Source organism: Glycine soja, chromosome 9 (assembly GCF_004193775.1).
Source record: "Glycine soja cultivar W05 chromosome 9, ASM419377v2, whole genome shotgun sequence".
Taxonomy (NCBI): domain Eukaryota; kingdom Viridiplantae; phylum Streptophyta; class Magnoliopsida; order Fabales; family Fabaceae; genus Glycine; species Glycine soja.
This window is the reverse complement of record NC_041010.1, coordinates 42,241,143-42,255,363: the sequence shown is the minus strand read 5'-3', so window position 1 is coordinate 42,255,363 and position 14,221 is coordinate 42,241,143. Positions and strand designations below refer to the sequence as shown.

General features: G+C 32.1%; 1 protein-coding gene across 3 annotated transcripts; it reads right to left on the bottom strand.

The window, feature by feature from the left end:
- Positions 1–1,474: 1,474 nt before the first annotated feature.
- On the bottom strand, positions 1,475–11,587 carry LOC114424961 (mediator of RNA polymerase II transcription subunit 34). Of its 3 annotated transcripts, none has more exons than XM_028391657.1 (20): positions 11,431–11,587; positions 11,058–11,278; positions 10,229–10,375; positions 9,903–10,115; positions 8,702–8,806; positions 8,490–8,594; positions 8,230–8,352; positions 7,626–7,714; positions 7,114–7,150; positions 6,992–7,025; positions 6,263–6,315; positions 5,855–5,932; positions 5,643–5,708; positions 4,930–4,996; positions 4,796–4,849; positions 4,515–4,622; positions 4,042–4,106; positions 3,073–3,151; positions 2,414–2,631; positions 1,475–1,912 (listed from the first exon to the last, which is right to left on the bottom strand). In XM_028391657.1, the coding sequence occupies exons 1-20, from the start codon at positions 11,492–11,494 to the stop codon at positions 1,751–1,753; spliced, it is 2,088 nt and encodes a 695-aa protein (XP_028247458.1). In that variant the 5' UTR covers positions 11,495–11,587; the 3' UTR covers positions 1,475–1,750. The 3 variants fall into 3 exon arrangements, with proteins under 3 accessions (XP_028247458.1, XP_028247459.1, XP_028247461.1); XM_028391658.1 differs by having other exon boundaries at positions 5,658–5,708; XM_028391660.1 differs by lacking the exons at positions 1,475–1,912; positions 2,414–2,631 and having other exon boundaries at positions 3,130–3,185.
- Positions 11,588–14,221: the final 2,634 nt, after the last annotated feature.

Below are 14,221 nucleotides of genomic sequence, written 5' to 3'. Positions count from 1 at the left end.
TTTGGATAATTTTTAAGAGAATAAGAATGTATAAAAAAATAGGTTTCAAATTATTTTGAAAATTTATAATGAATGAATTTTGAATAAAAAACCAGAAACAAAAAACAACCTATTTTATAAATATTAATTTACTTTTATTTTTAATTTTAACAAGTGAACCTTCAATATTATGGTTTAACGTTTTAAGTGTATGCTTAGATTATAATTTGCACACCCTAAACCTTAATCGAAGACTGTAAACTCAATTTCATCCTCAAATAATTAAAAAAAACACGGTTGATCAATTGGTTTTAAATAAAAAATTATATTAACAGCTAAAAAAATTATTAAAGAATGTAAAAATTTGCTGGTTAAAAATTCTACTAGAAAAAAAAATGAAATTGTACATAAAATTAAGATAGAGTATGACAATATTATTTCATAAAATTTATTGTTAATGTTTTTTTTAAAAATATTAATAGTCCAAATACAATAACCTGAAGGACGATTTAGAGTATCTTGTTAATTAGTGTCACAAGAGTATTACTTAAGAGTTAAGACATTAATAATATTTTTTTTTATTAAAATCACTTAATAAATACAGTAAAATTACAACAAAAACACAAAGATAATTAATATTTTTGATAAAAAAAACTTTTTATTTTTAATACCTAAGTACTTATCCAATCAACACTTGTCTTAGATATTCATTAAAAAATACTGTCGGACTAAATCATTGTAAGAGTAAATTTTGTTATAGCTCCTTAACAAAAAAAAATTATTTGTGATTAGTCTTTTTTAAAGAGACTAATAACAGATGAAAAAAATTTATCAGAAAATAAATATAAAATTTGCTAATTCATCAGAAAATATAAAAGTATCATGTACCAAAAATAATTTTTGTTTTATTAGAAAGCAAAAATAATTTTTTTTATTAAAAAAATATTTATTAATAATCACAAATATATTTTAACCTTAATTAAATTACCGTGTCCCAAATTTTCTTTTTGAACATGATACGGTCTTTATTCTACTCAAGGTGTTTTTTTTACAGCAATTCTGCTCAAGGTGTTAAAAATAAACTAGATTGTGTAAGAACTGAACTGGAAAAATGATTCGGACAAATTGAACTGGTTTTTAGTTTGGTGAAATTCAATCTAAAGCTGGTAACTCAAAATTGCACTGGTTCAGTTAATCAACCTCTTAGTTCAGTGCAACTTTGTTTATAAACAATTCAGTTATCAATAATTAGATTTAGTTCAATCATAGTTAGGTTGATGGTTTTTACTTTTTACTCCCTCCTCATAATAACCTCGTGTAAGAAAAAAATATTTCAAAATAATCACCATTTAACTTTATAATATAACATTAATTATTTTTTTCACTTATTCCTTATAATATTAATGATGGGAGTAACAAAAACTAAAAATGAATTAATGAGATAAAGTCCATTTTGTAAAATTAATATATTTTTTAATTCATTTATTAGTTTTTCTTGGTTTGAGTAAAACAATTAAGGACAACAATTATAATGCGTGGAATGAGTAGTTTATTTGAACAGCCCTACATAAATCTACTTTCGATTTTATCAACTGTTATTATAGATAAGGACAGTCAAGACCCTCTGCCATTTGTCATCCAGATTCCTTTTCCTCTTTAGGATGAGCCAGAAGCACGGTTTGTAAGAATGAATATACTCAATAGTGCCATGCTATACAAATAAACCATATATTGCCGCAGGGACACCACCAGCTATCACTCTTCATCTTCACTATTCAATAATAACAAGATTTTTCTTGCTCTTCAACCTCTTTGCGGCCCTAGCATCAATTTCTTGTTTATCAGTCGGCTCGAAATCATAATATTTTTCAATTTGCTTTAGTATTCTATTTCCATACTTTTCTGTCCTCAATTTTCCAATCAGCTTCTCCAACTGTGCACACACAAAAATCATAACTCTGGTCAGGATTACATCGATGCTCTTCTAGGAGCCCTTATGCTATGAATGGATATATGGACAATGGAATGGAGTGAAATGGTATTGAATGAAATAACGTTCCATTATTTGGATTGTTAAAATTAGAACGAAATGGAGAGGAACTTCATGGAATGAATTCTAATTTCTATTCCATACCCCTTCCCTTTTTCTTCTCTAGTTTGAGAGGGTATAGGCTGGAAGTATGGAACCGTTATTTTTTTCCTTATCATTATAAAAATATCTAAAAAATGAAATGGTAAATTTGTTTGATAATTTCCTTCCATTCCACTTTATTCCATTTTTCCATCCCCCATTTCATTTCAATCCACTTAACATTATATATCAAAACATAGCCTAAAGTTGCTTCTGACAATTTTTCTCAAATTAAATCTTTGTTTAGTTTAGATATAGATCAAAACACGAGCACAAAACTAAACTACATAGCTTAGAACTTGCCTGTTCCAGCGAGTTTGGTTTTTGAGAAGCTAATTGGATGATTTGTTCAGTGGACAAGACAGAGTGTGGGAGTATTCCTCCATGAGCAGAGGACAGTTCTTTTCTCAGCTCATCAAGCTTTAGCTCCAAACCAGAGGACCCAAGACACTGTTTCGCTGACCTTACACCATCTTTAGTTCTCTGTTCAGTGTAAATCTCAAGTTTCACAGATTTCTTCCCTGCACATAAAACAATGACAATCAGGGCAGAGTCAAGTACATCTGGACTGTGCACCAAATAAAGTGCCAACAAAATGTAACATGGAAATTCTGATGTTTTCAAATCTATTGGGTACGGGCAGCTTAAATAATAACAAGACAGGTTACAAGTAGGTATAATCAACATGTGTCCATGACATTTCACAAATCGAATGCAGACACATACACACAAGTATTTTGGAGAAAGTATCAGAAGTGTTCAGTGCTACTAGATAAATTTGTGCAAGCTTGGCCATAAATCAGAAAAATCAACCAAATTCATTGAATCATTAAAGAATTTCATGGTTGAATAAAGAATTAAATAACACAGCACAGACGTAACACAAAAGACTACTTTAATGGCTTTGGCCATGATAAATTTAGCTTTATAGATTAACATCTCTGATAGGAAATCATGCATACCTTGCAATATTTGCTTGGCCAATGACCCCACAGCAATGTAAGCATTTGTGGCATAAGGTGTATGCTGAAATTCTTCTTTCTACATCAAGAAAAGGCTGGCTCTAAATCACCCACTAAAAATATTGAAGTATATATTTTTTTACTATAAGGTCAACTGTGAATGGTTGATGCTTTAAAATTAGAAGTTAGAACTGATAGTCAATGCAATCCAGAGAAAAATTATTATTGAATACATTCCTTTATATTTACAATTCAAATTTCACATGGTGTAAAGTAATGTTTTGTGTTTATCTTACTTTTTTTTTGTTGGGTTGGGGTTGCTGTTTTTCTTTTCCTTTTGAATCAAACTAATAGCATAATCATGATATTGTGATTGCAAAACTGGTTCCATGTCTAAGATGTAAATGGAAAGCAGAAAATTCATTGTTCACTAGTTTTATAGCTGGGTCGTGTTTGAGGTACACATTTGTGCTTCAAATGAATCTTGTTTTTCGCAAGGGACTAAACGAATTGGAGATTGAATTCTAGCTGTTCAGTACAAATCATGGGAAAAAAAGTGAAGTTTCACTGCAAAACAGAAAGCTAAGACTGGTGATTTTCAAATGTTGCAAAGAAAGTGGGATTGTTTTTGTATGGTATAGAGTATAGACAAATAGACAATAAGTTTATTACCTACAAGGACTTTGAACTTTTGTCTCTGACCCACAGCTCTGTTTTTTTTGTACCATAACAGAACAACAGACTAACAAATGGACATCAATAATGATCATACATTTTAGCCTCAGAAGTTGATGAAAGGAAAAATCAGAAAACTCAAGCATGGTCTTCATATATGTCTATTAGTGTTTGCTCTTTAATTTTGACTTTTAAATGTAATGAAGTTGTCTTGCCTTGTCTACCATATACACAATTAATTTTAAGAACAAGAAATCTTTCTAACTTTCAGTATCAAGGGAACAATATATTTACCAAAAACCGTGCCAGTAAAAGGTGTAAGATGAGCTGCTCAATTTCCTCCCGTTTCAATTCAGAACCTGGACAATTCAATGTAGCAAGATGAGATGAGATTCATATTTGTGATAAATTACATTCAAGAAACAGGTTAAGATTGATATAAGATAAATATTGCAATTTTCATGAATTATGGAAACTAAAGGAGGAGAGTATTTCTATTTTCAATGAAGTTTACAAGAGCAGTTCACACACATCAGCAGCTTTGGTGTTGTTTTCTTTTTTTATTCTTTTTATATTTGGTCTCTTCACACTACAATTGGGTTTTGACTTTTATGCCTCATGTAACTCCTCCATTCTTATTGTTAAACCATGTTAGGTGGCTGGACAAAACCAGAGCAGAAGACTGATTAGGCCCAAAGTTCTTAATACTTTATAGAAAATATATCTAGCCAAATATAAAGCATAAACAGAGCAGAGTACAAACCAACCTAGTTCCTTCTGTTTTATTTTCATTTTATCAACTAATTGCAACATTGTTGACCTTTGATCATTTGCTTGCATATCTTGCAACAATGAAACCATCAGTTTTGCATGACCTGGAAATACCCCCATGCAAAATTTTGTGTAAATAAAAAAGGAGGAAGAAAATAGGAAAAAGTTGAGAGATCCGAAAGAAGAAAAAACAAAGGAAATCAATTACTATAATACGAAATATAGGGGAAATGAGATGTAGAAGGTAAAAATTGAGCCAAAAGTCAAAACAACACACCAGAGACATCTACTTCCTTCACCTCACTTGAGAATGCACAGATGTCGCACATCCCTGTAACATTGAGAGTATATAAAGCCTGCAGCAACAGGGCAAAGAATAAAAGAGAAGTAAATGACAAGATTGAAAGGTACCATTGCACTCTTGAAGTGGCTCAGCAAAATGATGGAAAAAGGCACTTCGTCGGCATTGTCTTTTGGACTGGCATTAAAGAGAGTGAAAATTACAAATATTGTTGAAAGTAAAGTGTAAGAATGAAAAGAGAGAAAAGAGACCTCAAATAATATTCTTATGTATTGTGACATGATACAAAATACTAACCAAAGAGTTCTATTTATGCTAAATACTTGGTTCTTAATCCTGATTAATCAAAGGAACTCATAAAATCCCGAAAGTAAAATCCCTAAGAATAAGACAAGGGTCCTAAAAATGGGTAACATAATTATGCATCATTTCTTCTTTATTTGTAGATATTATATCAATTTAATTTATGAAAAATCTATGACTTAATGTGCATAATCATCTTCCATAATCACGAAAATGAAAAGGTGAAAGAAAGGCACTCAGTCCGATCATAGTACAGCATACAGAAAGGACTAAAACTGAATGTATATGCTCATGAAATCATCAAAGATGAAAATGAAACTTTAATATGTTGTTTTGTATGTATTCACACATCCACAGATAGGCAATCAATAAGCCTAAATATTTAAGAACCCTCACCTAAACAAGAAGAGGAAGGAGAAAGAAATCAATGTTCTAACTTTAAAAACTTTGAAGGAATGAATAAGTATTGACTGAGGAGATCAATTACCAGCAAAAGTTAAATATCACAGAAGAAAATTACCAGACAATATCGTACAATGTCATAGAGATTCTGCAGTCCTGAATTTTCGTAGAAGACCATTGAGCTCTGAGAAAATTGTTATGACATTTGATCACATAATTCAGCAATGGAACAATATGCCTGATCTCCAGCAAGCTCCATTTTTTTGCAGAAAATGATAAATAGACAGAAATAAGCACAAACTCAAAGTGAAAAGTGTTGCAAAGCTTCACCTGACGTGGAGCATCACCGGGTCTAAAGTACAGTAGGCATTCAGAAGGAAGTCCATCTCGGCCAGCTCGACCACTTTCCTGTCAAGAAAAGTTACATAAAAACCATCCCTTGGCTTTCTTTCAACTGCCAGCTTAAGCATTTAAGATCAATGGTTCTTTGTATTAATTATTAAAACGTCTATGCAGCCCCCATTTATCTTCATTAAATTGATTTTTAGCACAAGGTTTGGGAAGCATGGGCTTTATCCATGCTTCAAGCCCAAAATACTTTTGCATGAGATTATGTTAGATAAAAACCATTCCAAGGCCTTCACCCAACAAATTAAGCTTCTAGGATGATTGGATCTTGACAGATAACATAGAGAGGTTAGCTAATAGGAGAAAATATTATTAGGATCAGGGCAAAACCTGGTAGTATGTTTCCATTGATTTACTCAAACTGTGATGGATGACAAACCTGACTACATGAAAATATCTAGCATTAAATGTTATCAGCTTCAATGAAGGTAAAGCAAATACAATATGCACGTCCACTGGGGATGTCAGTTGCAAAAACATTCATAAGCAGGCTTCTCTATGCAACAAAATAAGCTTCATAGTCCACCCATGCAAGCATCAATTTGAAACAATTCAATCATGTAAGGAATCTTGATAAAGATATCTCCAAGACTCCAGCAGAGTTCAGATTGAAAGAGACATCACATCACTGATTACAAGTCATCACATCAATACCCCCCCCCCCCTCCCCCACACACACAGACACAAAAAAAAACATTGATTTATGCAGTCATAAAAAGAAGCCTTGTCGAACAATACATCAGTAATGCAAAAAAGTAAAATACAAATGCACGTTAACAATGAAAAAATAAAAGTAAAAAAAAAAATGAGAGGGAGAGAACTGGAAGAGAGAAGGCGCAAGTTTGGAAGTTAAGTGTATGTTTGTGTTCATATCTGCATTAAAAGCTAGGAAAATAATACAATAGTATGACACTGAAGTTTGAAATTATACAGTTCCATTGCATTTATCTTTTTCATATAGAAAACAATTACAGTTGCAAAAATGTTATCAATAGCATAACACATCAATTATAGATAAGATACTGCTGAAGAATTTTGAGACAGCATTGCAATACTAACCATCTGGTTTGTTGATTCCCATACCAAAAGCTACCTGAAATGTATTAAAAAAAGTTCAATGTTGTAAAGGCCAAAAGTAACAAAAGCATGTGTCACAGGGTGACAGTTGTAATGATACATACTGTACCAACAATGACCTGCAGCTTGTTATTGCTCCACCTGTGTGATCAAAATCTCCATTAACTCGTTTGGTAATGCCAACATCATATCACTTACAATCTATTATATATGCACAAATATGAATGATGCACAAAAACCAGTTGGGCCTCAAATTTTAAATGATATGATAAGATCTAAGACAGGAGCCATATTACTGTCTCTCAAACTGCTTTCATACCATTTAACAGGGCCCAGACAGGCCAATTGAAACCTATACTCAAATTCAGTCAAGTTCTTCTAAATTAAGTATTCGTGGATTAATGGATAAGACAGAGCTAACAAGTCACGGCCAATACTGAAATCAAGGCAACTGTATTCATTTAGTTCCTAAAACGCATGCAAGTAAAACTTAGGCATTCAGTGACATATTCAGCACTGACACACACATAAAAGAAAAGGCATTACCACATTACTTATTTTTGAAGAAAATTTGTATCAATATGTAAAGCTGACAACATTCTGATGATTACTTTACCGCATGTGGACTTTTTCCCGAGCATTTACATCCATATCGGCATGATAATAATCAGCTGAAATTCCTCTCTCCCTCAACTCCTTTGCAACCTAAAATAATCTTGACAACAAAAGGGATAAGTATCCACTCTACCTCACAAGGAACATATGATAAAGGGGCACTCACATATCCACATTTGAACAAAATAGAGCAAACACTATATTAGAAGATAGTTTAACTTGCGAGAATATTTATATTATAATGCAAAATTCAAATGTATGAACAATAAGGCAGCATGCTTTGATGTAGTCAAGTGAATGGTTAGTTAGTATATCCTTATGGAACCGATGGAAGAAAACTTTTGTAATTCTAAAAGACAAAAGTAATATAGTTGATTTGTTGTTTGATGTTTACCACCAAAACTCTAATGTTAATTATGTGGATGTCACAAAACAGCTGGGTAGCACACCAAAAAGAGGCTGAAAGGTGGAGAAAAAAACACAATCCCAACCCAAAGAAAATTTAAGGGCAAAAGAAATGTGTGGATTGTGCTTCCTTGAGGGCAATATTTGACATTCAAAATACATAGGCCTAATTGTCAGAAGAAAGCCATAATCAAGCATACCTGTTCACATTCCTTCCTTGAGAAGCAATATACAATCCCTGATTCATTATTTGGATAAGATTCTTGAATGAATTCTGCAATTTCATCAATGACTACCTTCCCAACGGATGACTTTTCCTTTACCTGCAGTATAAAATACGAAATTATGCAATTCCTTTAAACTTGTCATTAAAGCCAAGGGTATAACTTCCTTGGAGGAGGGGGGAGCATCAATATAAAAAGTAAAAAATTCTGTTAATAGATATTAATTACAAATATACCATATAAAACAAGTTTGGCCTATTGACAGTGCTGACGAATTTGACACATCTAGGAATATGCAACATCTCTATCAGATCATTTTGGACCCTCTGAGTAGCAGTTGCCTGAAAAATAAATGTCATTAATAGAAATCAAAATTAAGTATGAAAAGCATATCAAATCTAATAATTTTATTTGCAATACTTAACAGAAACTTGAGATAAAGACGTACAGTCAAAGCAACAATAGGAACACGAGGGAACTGTGTCTTGAGAATACTGAGGCTCTTGTAGTCAGGTCGAAAGTCATGACCCCATTGACTACAGCAATGTGCTTCCTGCAATGCAAACCATAACCAGGAATTATATTGTCATACAACTAACACAGCATTGCTATGAAACTCTGAGACTGTTGAAGGATAGAGGAAATAGTGAGTCTAGACATGTAGATGTGTAAAATGCTAATAGTGAATAAAGCTAAAAACAGACAACATGCTAGAAGCCAAAAACAAAAAAATATTGAAGTTAATTAAGCAAATGTAGGTCCTGAGTCAAGAGCCAAATAAACCTTGTGGAAGCAAGGAGCATTATTTTAACAGACCTTATTACTTTTTTGTTTTGTGTTTGGGGATTTGTGCTAACAGAAAACCAAACTCTAATAAGCTATTAGTAGGAGGCTTTTATAATTACCACTCCCCCCTTTCATGCAATAACCTTTGCCTTGAAGAAAGGACAACACACACAAGCCCACTTTATTTGTACTGAAATTTAATTTCATTTAATTTTGAAGAATGGGATCAGAAAGGATAAAACTCTTAATCATTTGACCATAGTACTCCAATCTAAGTCAAGAACTAGATCAACCAAAAAACTTAAGCTACTAAGTGTAGGTGGAGGCACAGGAATGGTCTTATCTCTAACATATGATATACCATCTGATGTCATCCAAGTCTAGGCAATTATATAAATAACAACTAGATATGAAAGTCAAGTGATGTTGTAAAATATGGGCAATGACCCAAATCCTTTCTGTCAAATCCTATTATTAAATAGATTAAAGGTTAATAGTATTATTTGAAGGGAAATATTCATGAGCCACTAACTCTCCACCATGGAAAGTCTAATCAGAGTCTTCTAAACTGCAAAACAAACACAAAAGACAAGTGACTAACAATCCAGATGTCCAGATAACTTTGTCTTCATTGTTGATAATCACAATTTAACAATCTACGATGAATCAATGCATAGTTGCATTTAGTCAAAACAGGCTAATAAGTAAACCAGCAAATGATGCAAAATACAAAAATATCCCCATAACGCTTTTGCATTCATTCTTAAAATCAACTTGTCAGCAACCATAGGCATTCATAAAAAAGATGATTTTGACAAATATAATTCAGAACAAGTCTATAGAGCATATGATTATGAACTCACATCAATTGAAATTAGAGAGAGACGACCAGCATGATGGCATTTTTCAAGTTTTGACATAAACCTCTTGCTTTTTGAAATCTTTTCTGGAGTGACATACAATATTTTGAGTTCCCCCTCTCCCTTCTCCAAAGTCTTATATATGAACTTCTCATCTCCCTTATTAGTTGAAGTCAACATATACGCTGGAATGCCCAAAGCGGTCAAACCCATTACCTGAAGCAATCCCCCCACCCAGGGGAATAAAAGAGGCAGAAAACACATTTTAAATTCAAGAAATTTTTCATTGACCAAAAACTTGTATTGGATTTTAACATAATGAAATGCACCTGATCTTGAATTAAGGAAAGCAAAGGACTGACAACTAGAGCAATTCCATCACGAAGAACAGCAGGAAGCTGGTAGCAGAGGCTCTTGCCACCACCTGCAGCCATAATCACCAGAACATCTCTTCCACTCATAATGGCATTAATTATCTGTCATCGACATTACTACTTGTTAACAAAGTTTTACCCAAAAGTCACAATCCCTATATATACCAAAAAAAAATCATAAACTAAAGCCCTTGATTATGATTCTTTGATAATCAATACACTTATGATGACAGCATTAGAAAACAGAAAGAATACACTACCCAACTTTTAGAAAGCAAATAGAGTCTAAAAATGAGAGCATCACAAATCTTAAAATAAGAGTTAAACACAAAGAAACTAACCATTATGACACGTAAATCAGGTAAGTAACCCTGTACAGATATTATATCACTATTAAGAAAAATTTTAAAGCCTGATTCTTTAACTAATCAATAACAAACAGCATGGGGCTTAAAGCCTTGAACCCAGACCACAAGGCTTAGCAAGAAGCTGGAGCTCCAGCAGCCAATGCAAAATTAAGAAATCACGGTAATACGACATTTATACTCTTAACAAGAGGTGCAATTCTACATAAGACAGCACATTCATATCTTCCCTTTACTATGATATCCCACTTCCTTTCTCTCAGCTAATGGATATGGAGAAAGAGGGAGAGAATGTACAATCTCAATCCTCAACTTCCAGATAACTTCAGTTCATTTCAAAGGAACAAGAGATGGACATTCTCATTTTTCTATCCCTTTGAATTTTATTTTATTTTCAAACTTCCACCTTTAGTTATTACCTCTCTTTGATTTGCACGGTAGGAGGAAATGCCAAAAACATTCAACCTAACATCATCAGCTTCAGAATCCCATTCAAATTCCCCACTCCAATTTTCCGCAGCGCTCGAAGCCGCATTATTGGCCTCGTTTCCAGATTCCTTACACGCTTCCAGAATAGCACTCAGCTCCGATTTTCTCTCGTACAAACTCTCTTGCCTCTCGATCAAAGCCCTTATTTGTTCTGCACAGATACATAATTTCATTTTAAAATAGTAACAACTTCGTCTGCACCATTTGGCGAACAGAGTCATTTGCATGAACCGCAACCGTTTCGTTCATGGCATTAACTATTAACATTGATAGTGATGTTGAGTGAAATGGGGGAAGAAGCACCTTGGACATCTTGAATTTCAACCTCGATGTTGAGAAGCTCCTCTAGAATCTCGTTATTCTCCATCTCAGAACAGTGTGAGTGTGAGGGCACGGCGAAGCAACCCTAAAACCCCCACGCTTGCTTGAACTTCGATGCTTATGTATTGTTGCAAGAAAAAATTGCAGCAGCCTGCAGCTTTCAAAAAGAAAAATAAATAAATAAAGTGTAAAATTATTAAAAAAATCATTTTTCAACTTTCAATTTTTTTAAAAATATTTTAACTTTGAATGATAATTTTTACAATGCTAGTATTTTAGTATCGACATTGCATAGAATAAATATTTATTTCGTATGATTAAATTTATAGGAAAAACAGTTCTTAATATATAAATTATATTAAAATTAATTAAATTGAGTTTTTTATTTATGGTAAATAATTTATATTGTAATATGATGTTTTTAGTTATTGATAACGTTATTTAAGCATATTAAAATTCAGACTATAGATATTGAAAATGAAATGAAATATAATATATCCTCAGCCATGTACATGCTGAATTATCTTTCAAATCATTAAATTTTAGAAAGCAAGATTTAACTGTCAAAGTTTGATCTAATAGAAAAAAAGTAATTATTATTGTCATTAAATATGTAGAGTATGAATAAATTTGTTCCCGAAAGATAAGTTTAAATTTTATTCTCCAAGAGTGAAAAAAGTGTAACAAATTTATTTACTAATTTTGTTCATTATCGTTACTAAAAGAGTCTAACTTATGCTTATTAATTTGTGAATATTTTACATATTTAGGATGAAAATGACTATTTAATCAAAATATGATTTGATATTCATCTAGTCTTTTTTAAATTGTTACAGGCATGACATTATTACAATAAACACTTAAAAAAATAATTAAAAAAACATAAATTAGAATAAACATATTAATAAACATAATATTAATTAATAAGCATAAGTTAGGCTCTTTCATTAAGGAAATTAATATATAGATGAATTTGTTGTATTTTTTCACTTTCAAAAACTAAAATTTAAATTTTCATTTTTTGAAATAAATTTGTCATTATTTACCCTTTAATTTAACATTTTAAAGTTTGTTCCCTTTCCAAAGTTAGCCTTCCATGTGTTGCCCCTCCTCATTCATCCTACGCGCACACTAACAGGGCCACAAAGAAAAAACTCTTTTTGTATCTTGTCTTCGATAGTTATTCCCTTTCTCTCTTTGGGATCTAGGTTTCAACATTTCAAGCTTTTGGAAGGACCTTAGATTTTGCTATGGGGGAGCCTGTTAAGCATTTAACTCACCTAAGGGATAGGTCGCATCAGCGTCGCACCTGGTTTGAACAGCTAAATGCTTTGGCTCAATTTTGTTGATTCAAGCAACTTTGGTGATGCAAACACTTGGTCTAAACGTAAAAATTTCAGATTGTATAGAGCAAAACGAAAACGAAGGAATGGCATACCCAAAGAGCCAATTGGAAAACTCTCCAATGACATCAATGAGAACTCCAACAACAATAAATATCACTAAAAAAGCCACCTGAAATTTAACATAAAATTATATATATGGTACTTCCAAGGCTAATCAAATGACTAAGGACAAAAAACAAGAAGTATATTTGTGTCCTTATCCAACCTGTAATTTTGATAGATCATATGTTTAAATTCAAAATTGATCTAATTAAGACCCAAACCGCAACGAGATAAAAATAGTTTAATCCATTTTATGAACACTAGGGAATAGAAGTTAAATACAAATAATAAAAATGATAGAAGTTAAATACAAATAATAAAAATGATAGAATAAAAAAACTAAGATATAAAATTAGTAAAAAGTTAATGTAAATTAGAAGAAAAAATTAAAATTTAAGAAGTAGTTTAAAGGTAAAATTGTCTAATGAAATATATACACCAAATGGGATAATTCTCATTATTAATAGTTATAGGTTATAGATAATATGTTAATTTCACCATTATCTATAATTAAATTGTAAAATTAAAGAAATATATAACAAAAACTAAGATATATTTTATAATAAATGTTTGAAAATTTCATTTTTCTTATTAAAAAATAGTAGAACGAGGTTGCGTTTATTATGGGTTTTTTTTTTTGGCAATTAATATATCAACATATTATAATGTGTGAAATATTATAATATAATATAATTATAATGGGATAATATCCATTTATATCATGTGAATGTCTTTAGACTTATACCAAAGTTTAACCTTTAATCTGAATGGATCGAACGGGCCATTATATATATAGACTAAAAAAATATGAATAAGTAGTCAGGTATGTCTAGAATCCTGTCATAAAACATTTTTTTCCCATCTTACACGCAGTCAACCCTTTAAACGGCTTGCTCCTTAATACAGAAACAAGGGCAACAAAGGGAATCACTCAGGCAATGAACACAAAGGCAGAAACAAGGGTGCAAGTAGCAAACAAGTCCAAAAGGAGGATCACTAAGCCTACATACCTCAATGACTACGTCTGAAGGAAAAGGACAAAGGTAGTAGTGCAATCTTGTTTGATTGACAATTGTCTACCCTCAGGGGGACAAGGATAACCAATTCTGTTATGAAAATATTCCTAGGCACACATCAGCACAAATTATGTTACCAGGATCCTTATATATATGCTATGTAATAACAAACAAGATAATAAGAATCATATTATTACCTCTCTTTCCTTGTGCTTTTTTCTTCTTCCTTAATCCCTTTTCTGAAGGAGTTGGTCCTCGAATACAGCAGGCACCATGAGGCCTATCATTTGGTGTTCTCGTTGTTGCTCC

Excerpts from the sequence above, each read along its gene's own strand:
- LOC114424961 (XM_028391657.1), bottom strand. The coding sequence starts at position 11,494 with ATGGAGAATAACGAGATTCTAGAGGAGCTTCTCAACATCGAGGTTGAA. Across the intron at positions 7,151-7,625 it reads CGGGAAAAAGTCCACATGCG|GTGGAGCAATAACAAGCTGC; the intron begins GTAAAGTAATCA and ends TTGATCACACAG. Across the intron at positions 3,152-4,041 it reads TTTTACTGGCACGGTTTTTG|AAAGAAGAATTTCAGCATAC; the intron begins GTAAATATATTG and ends TTCTTGATGTAG.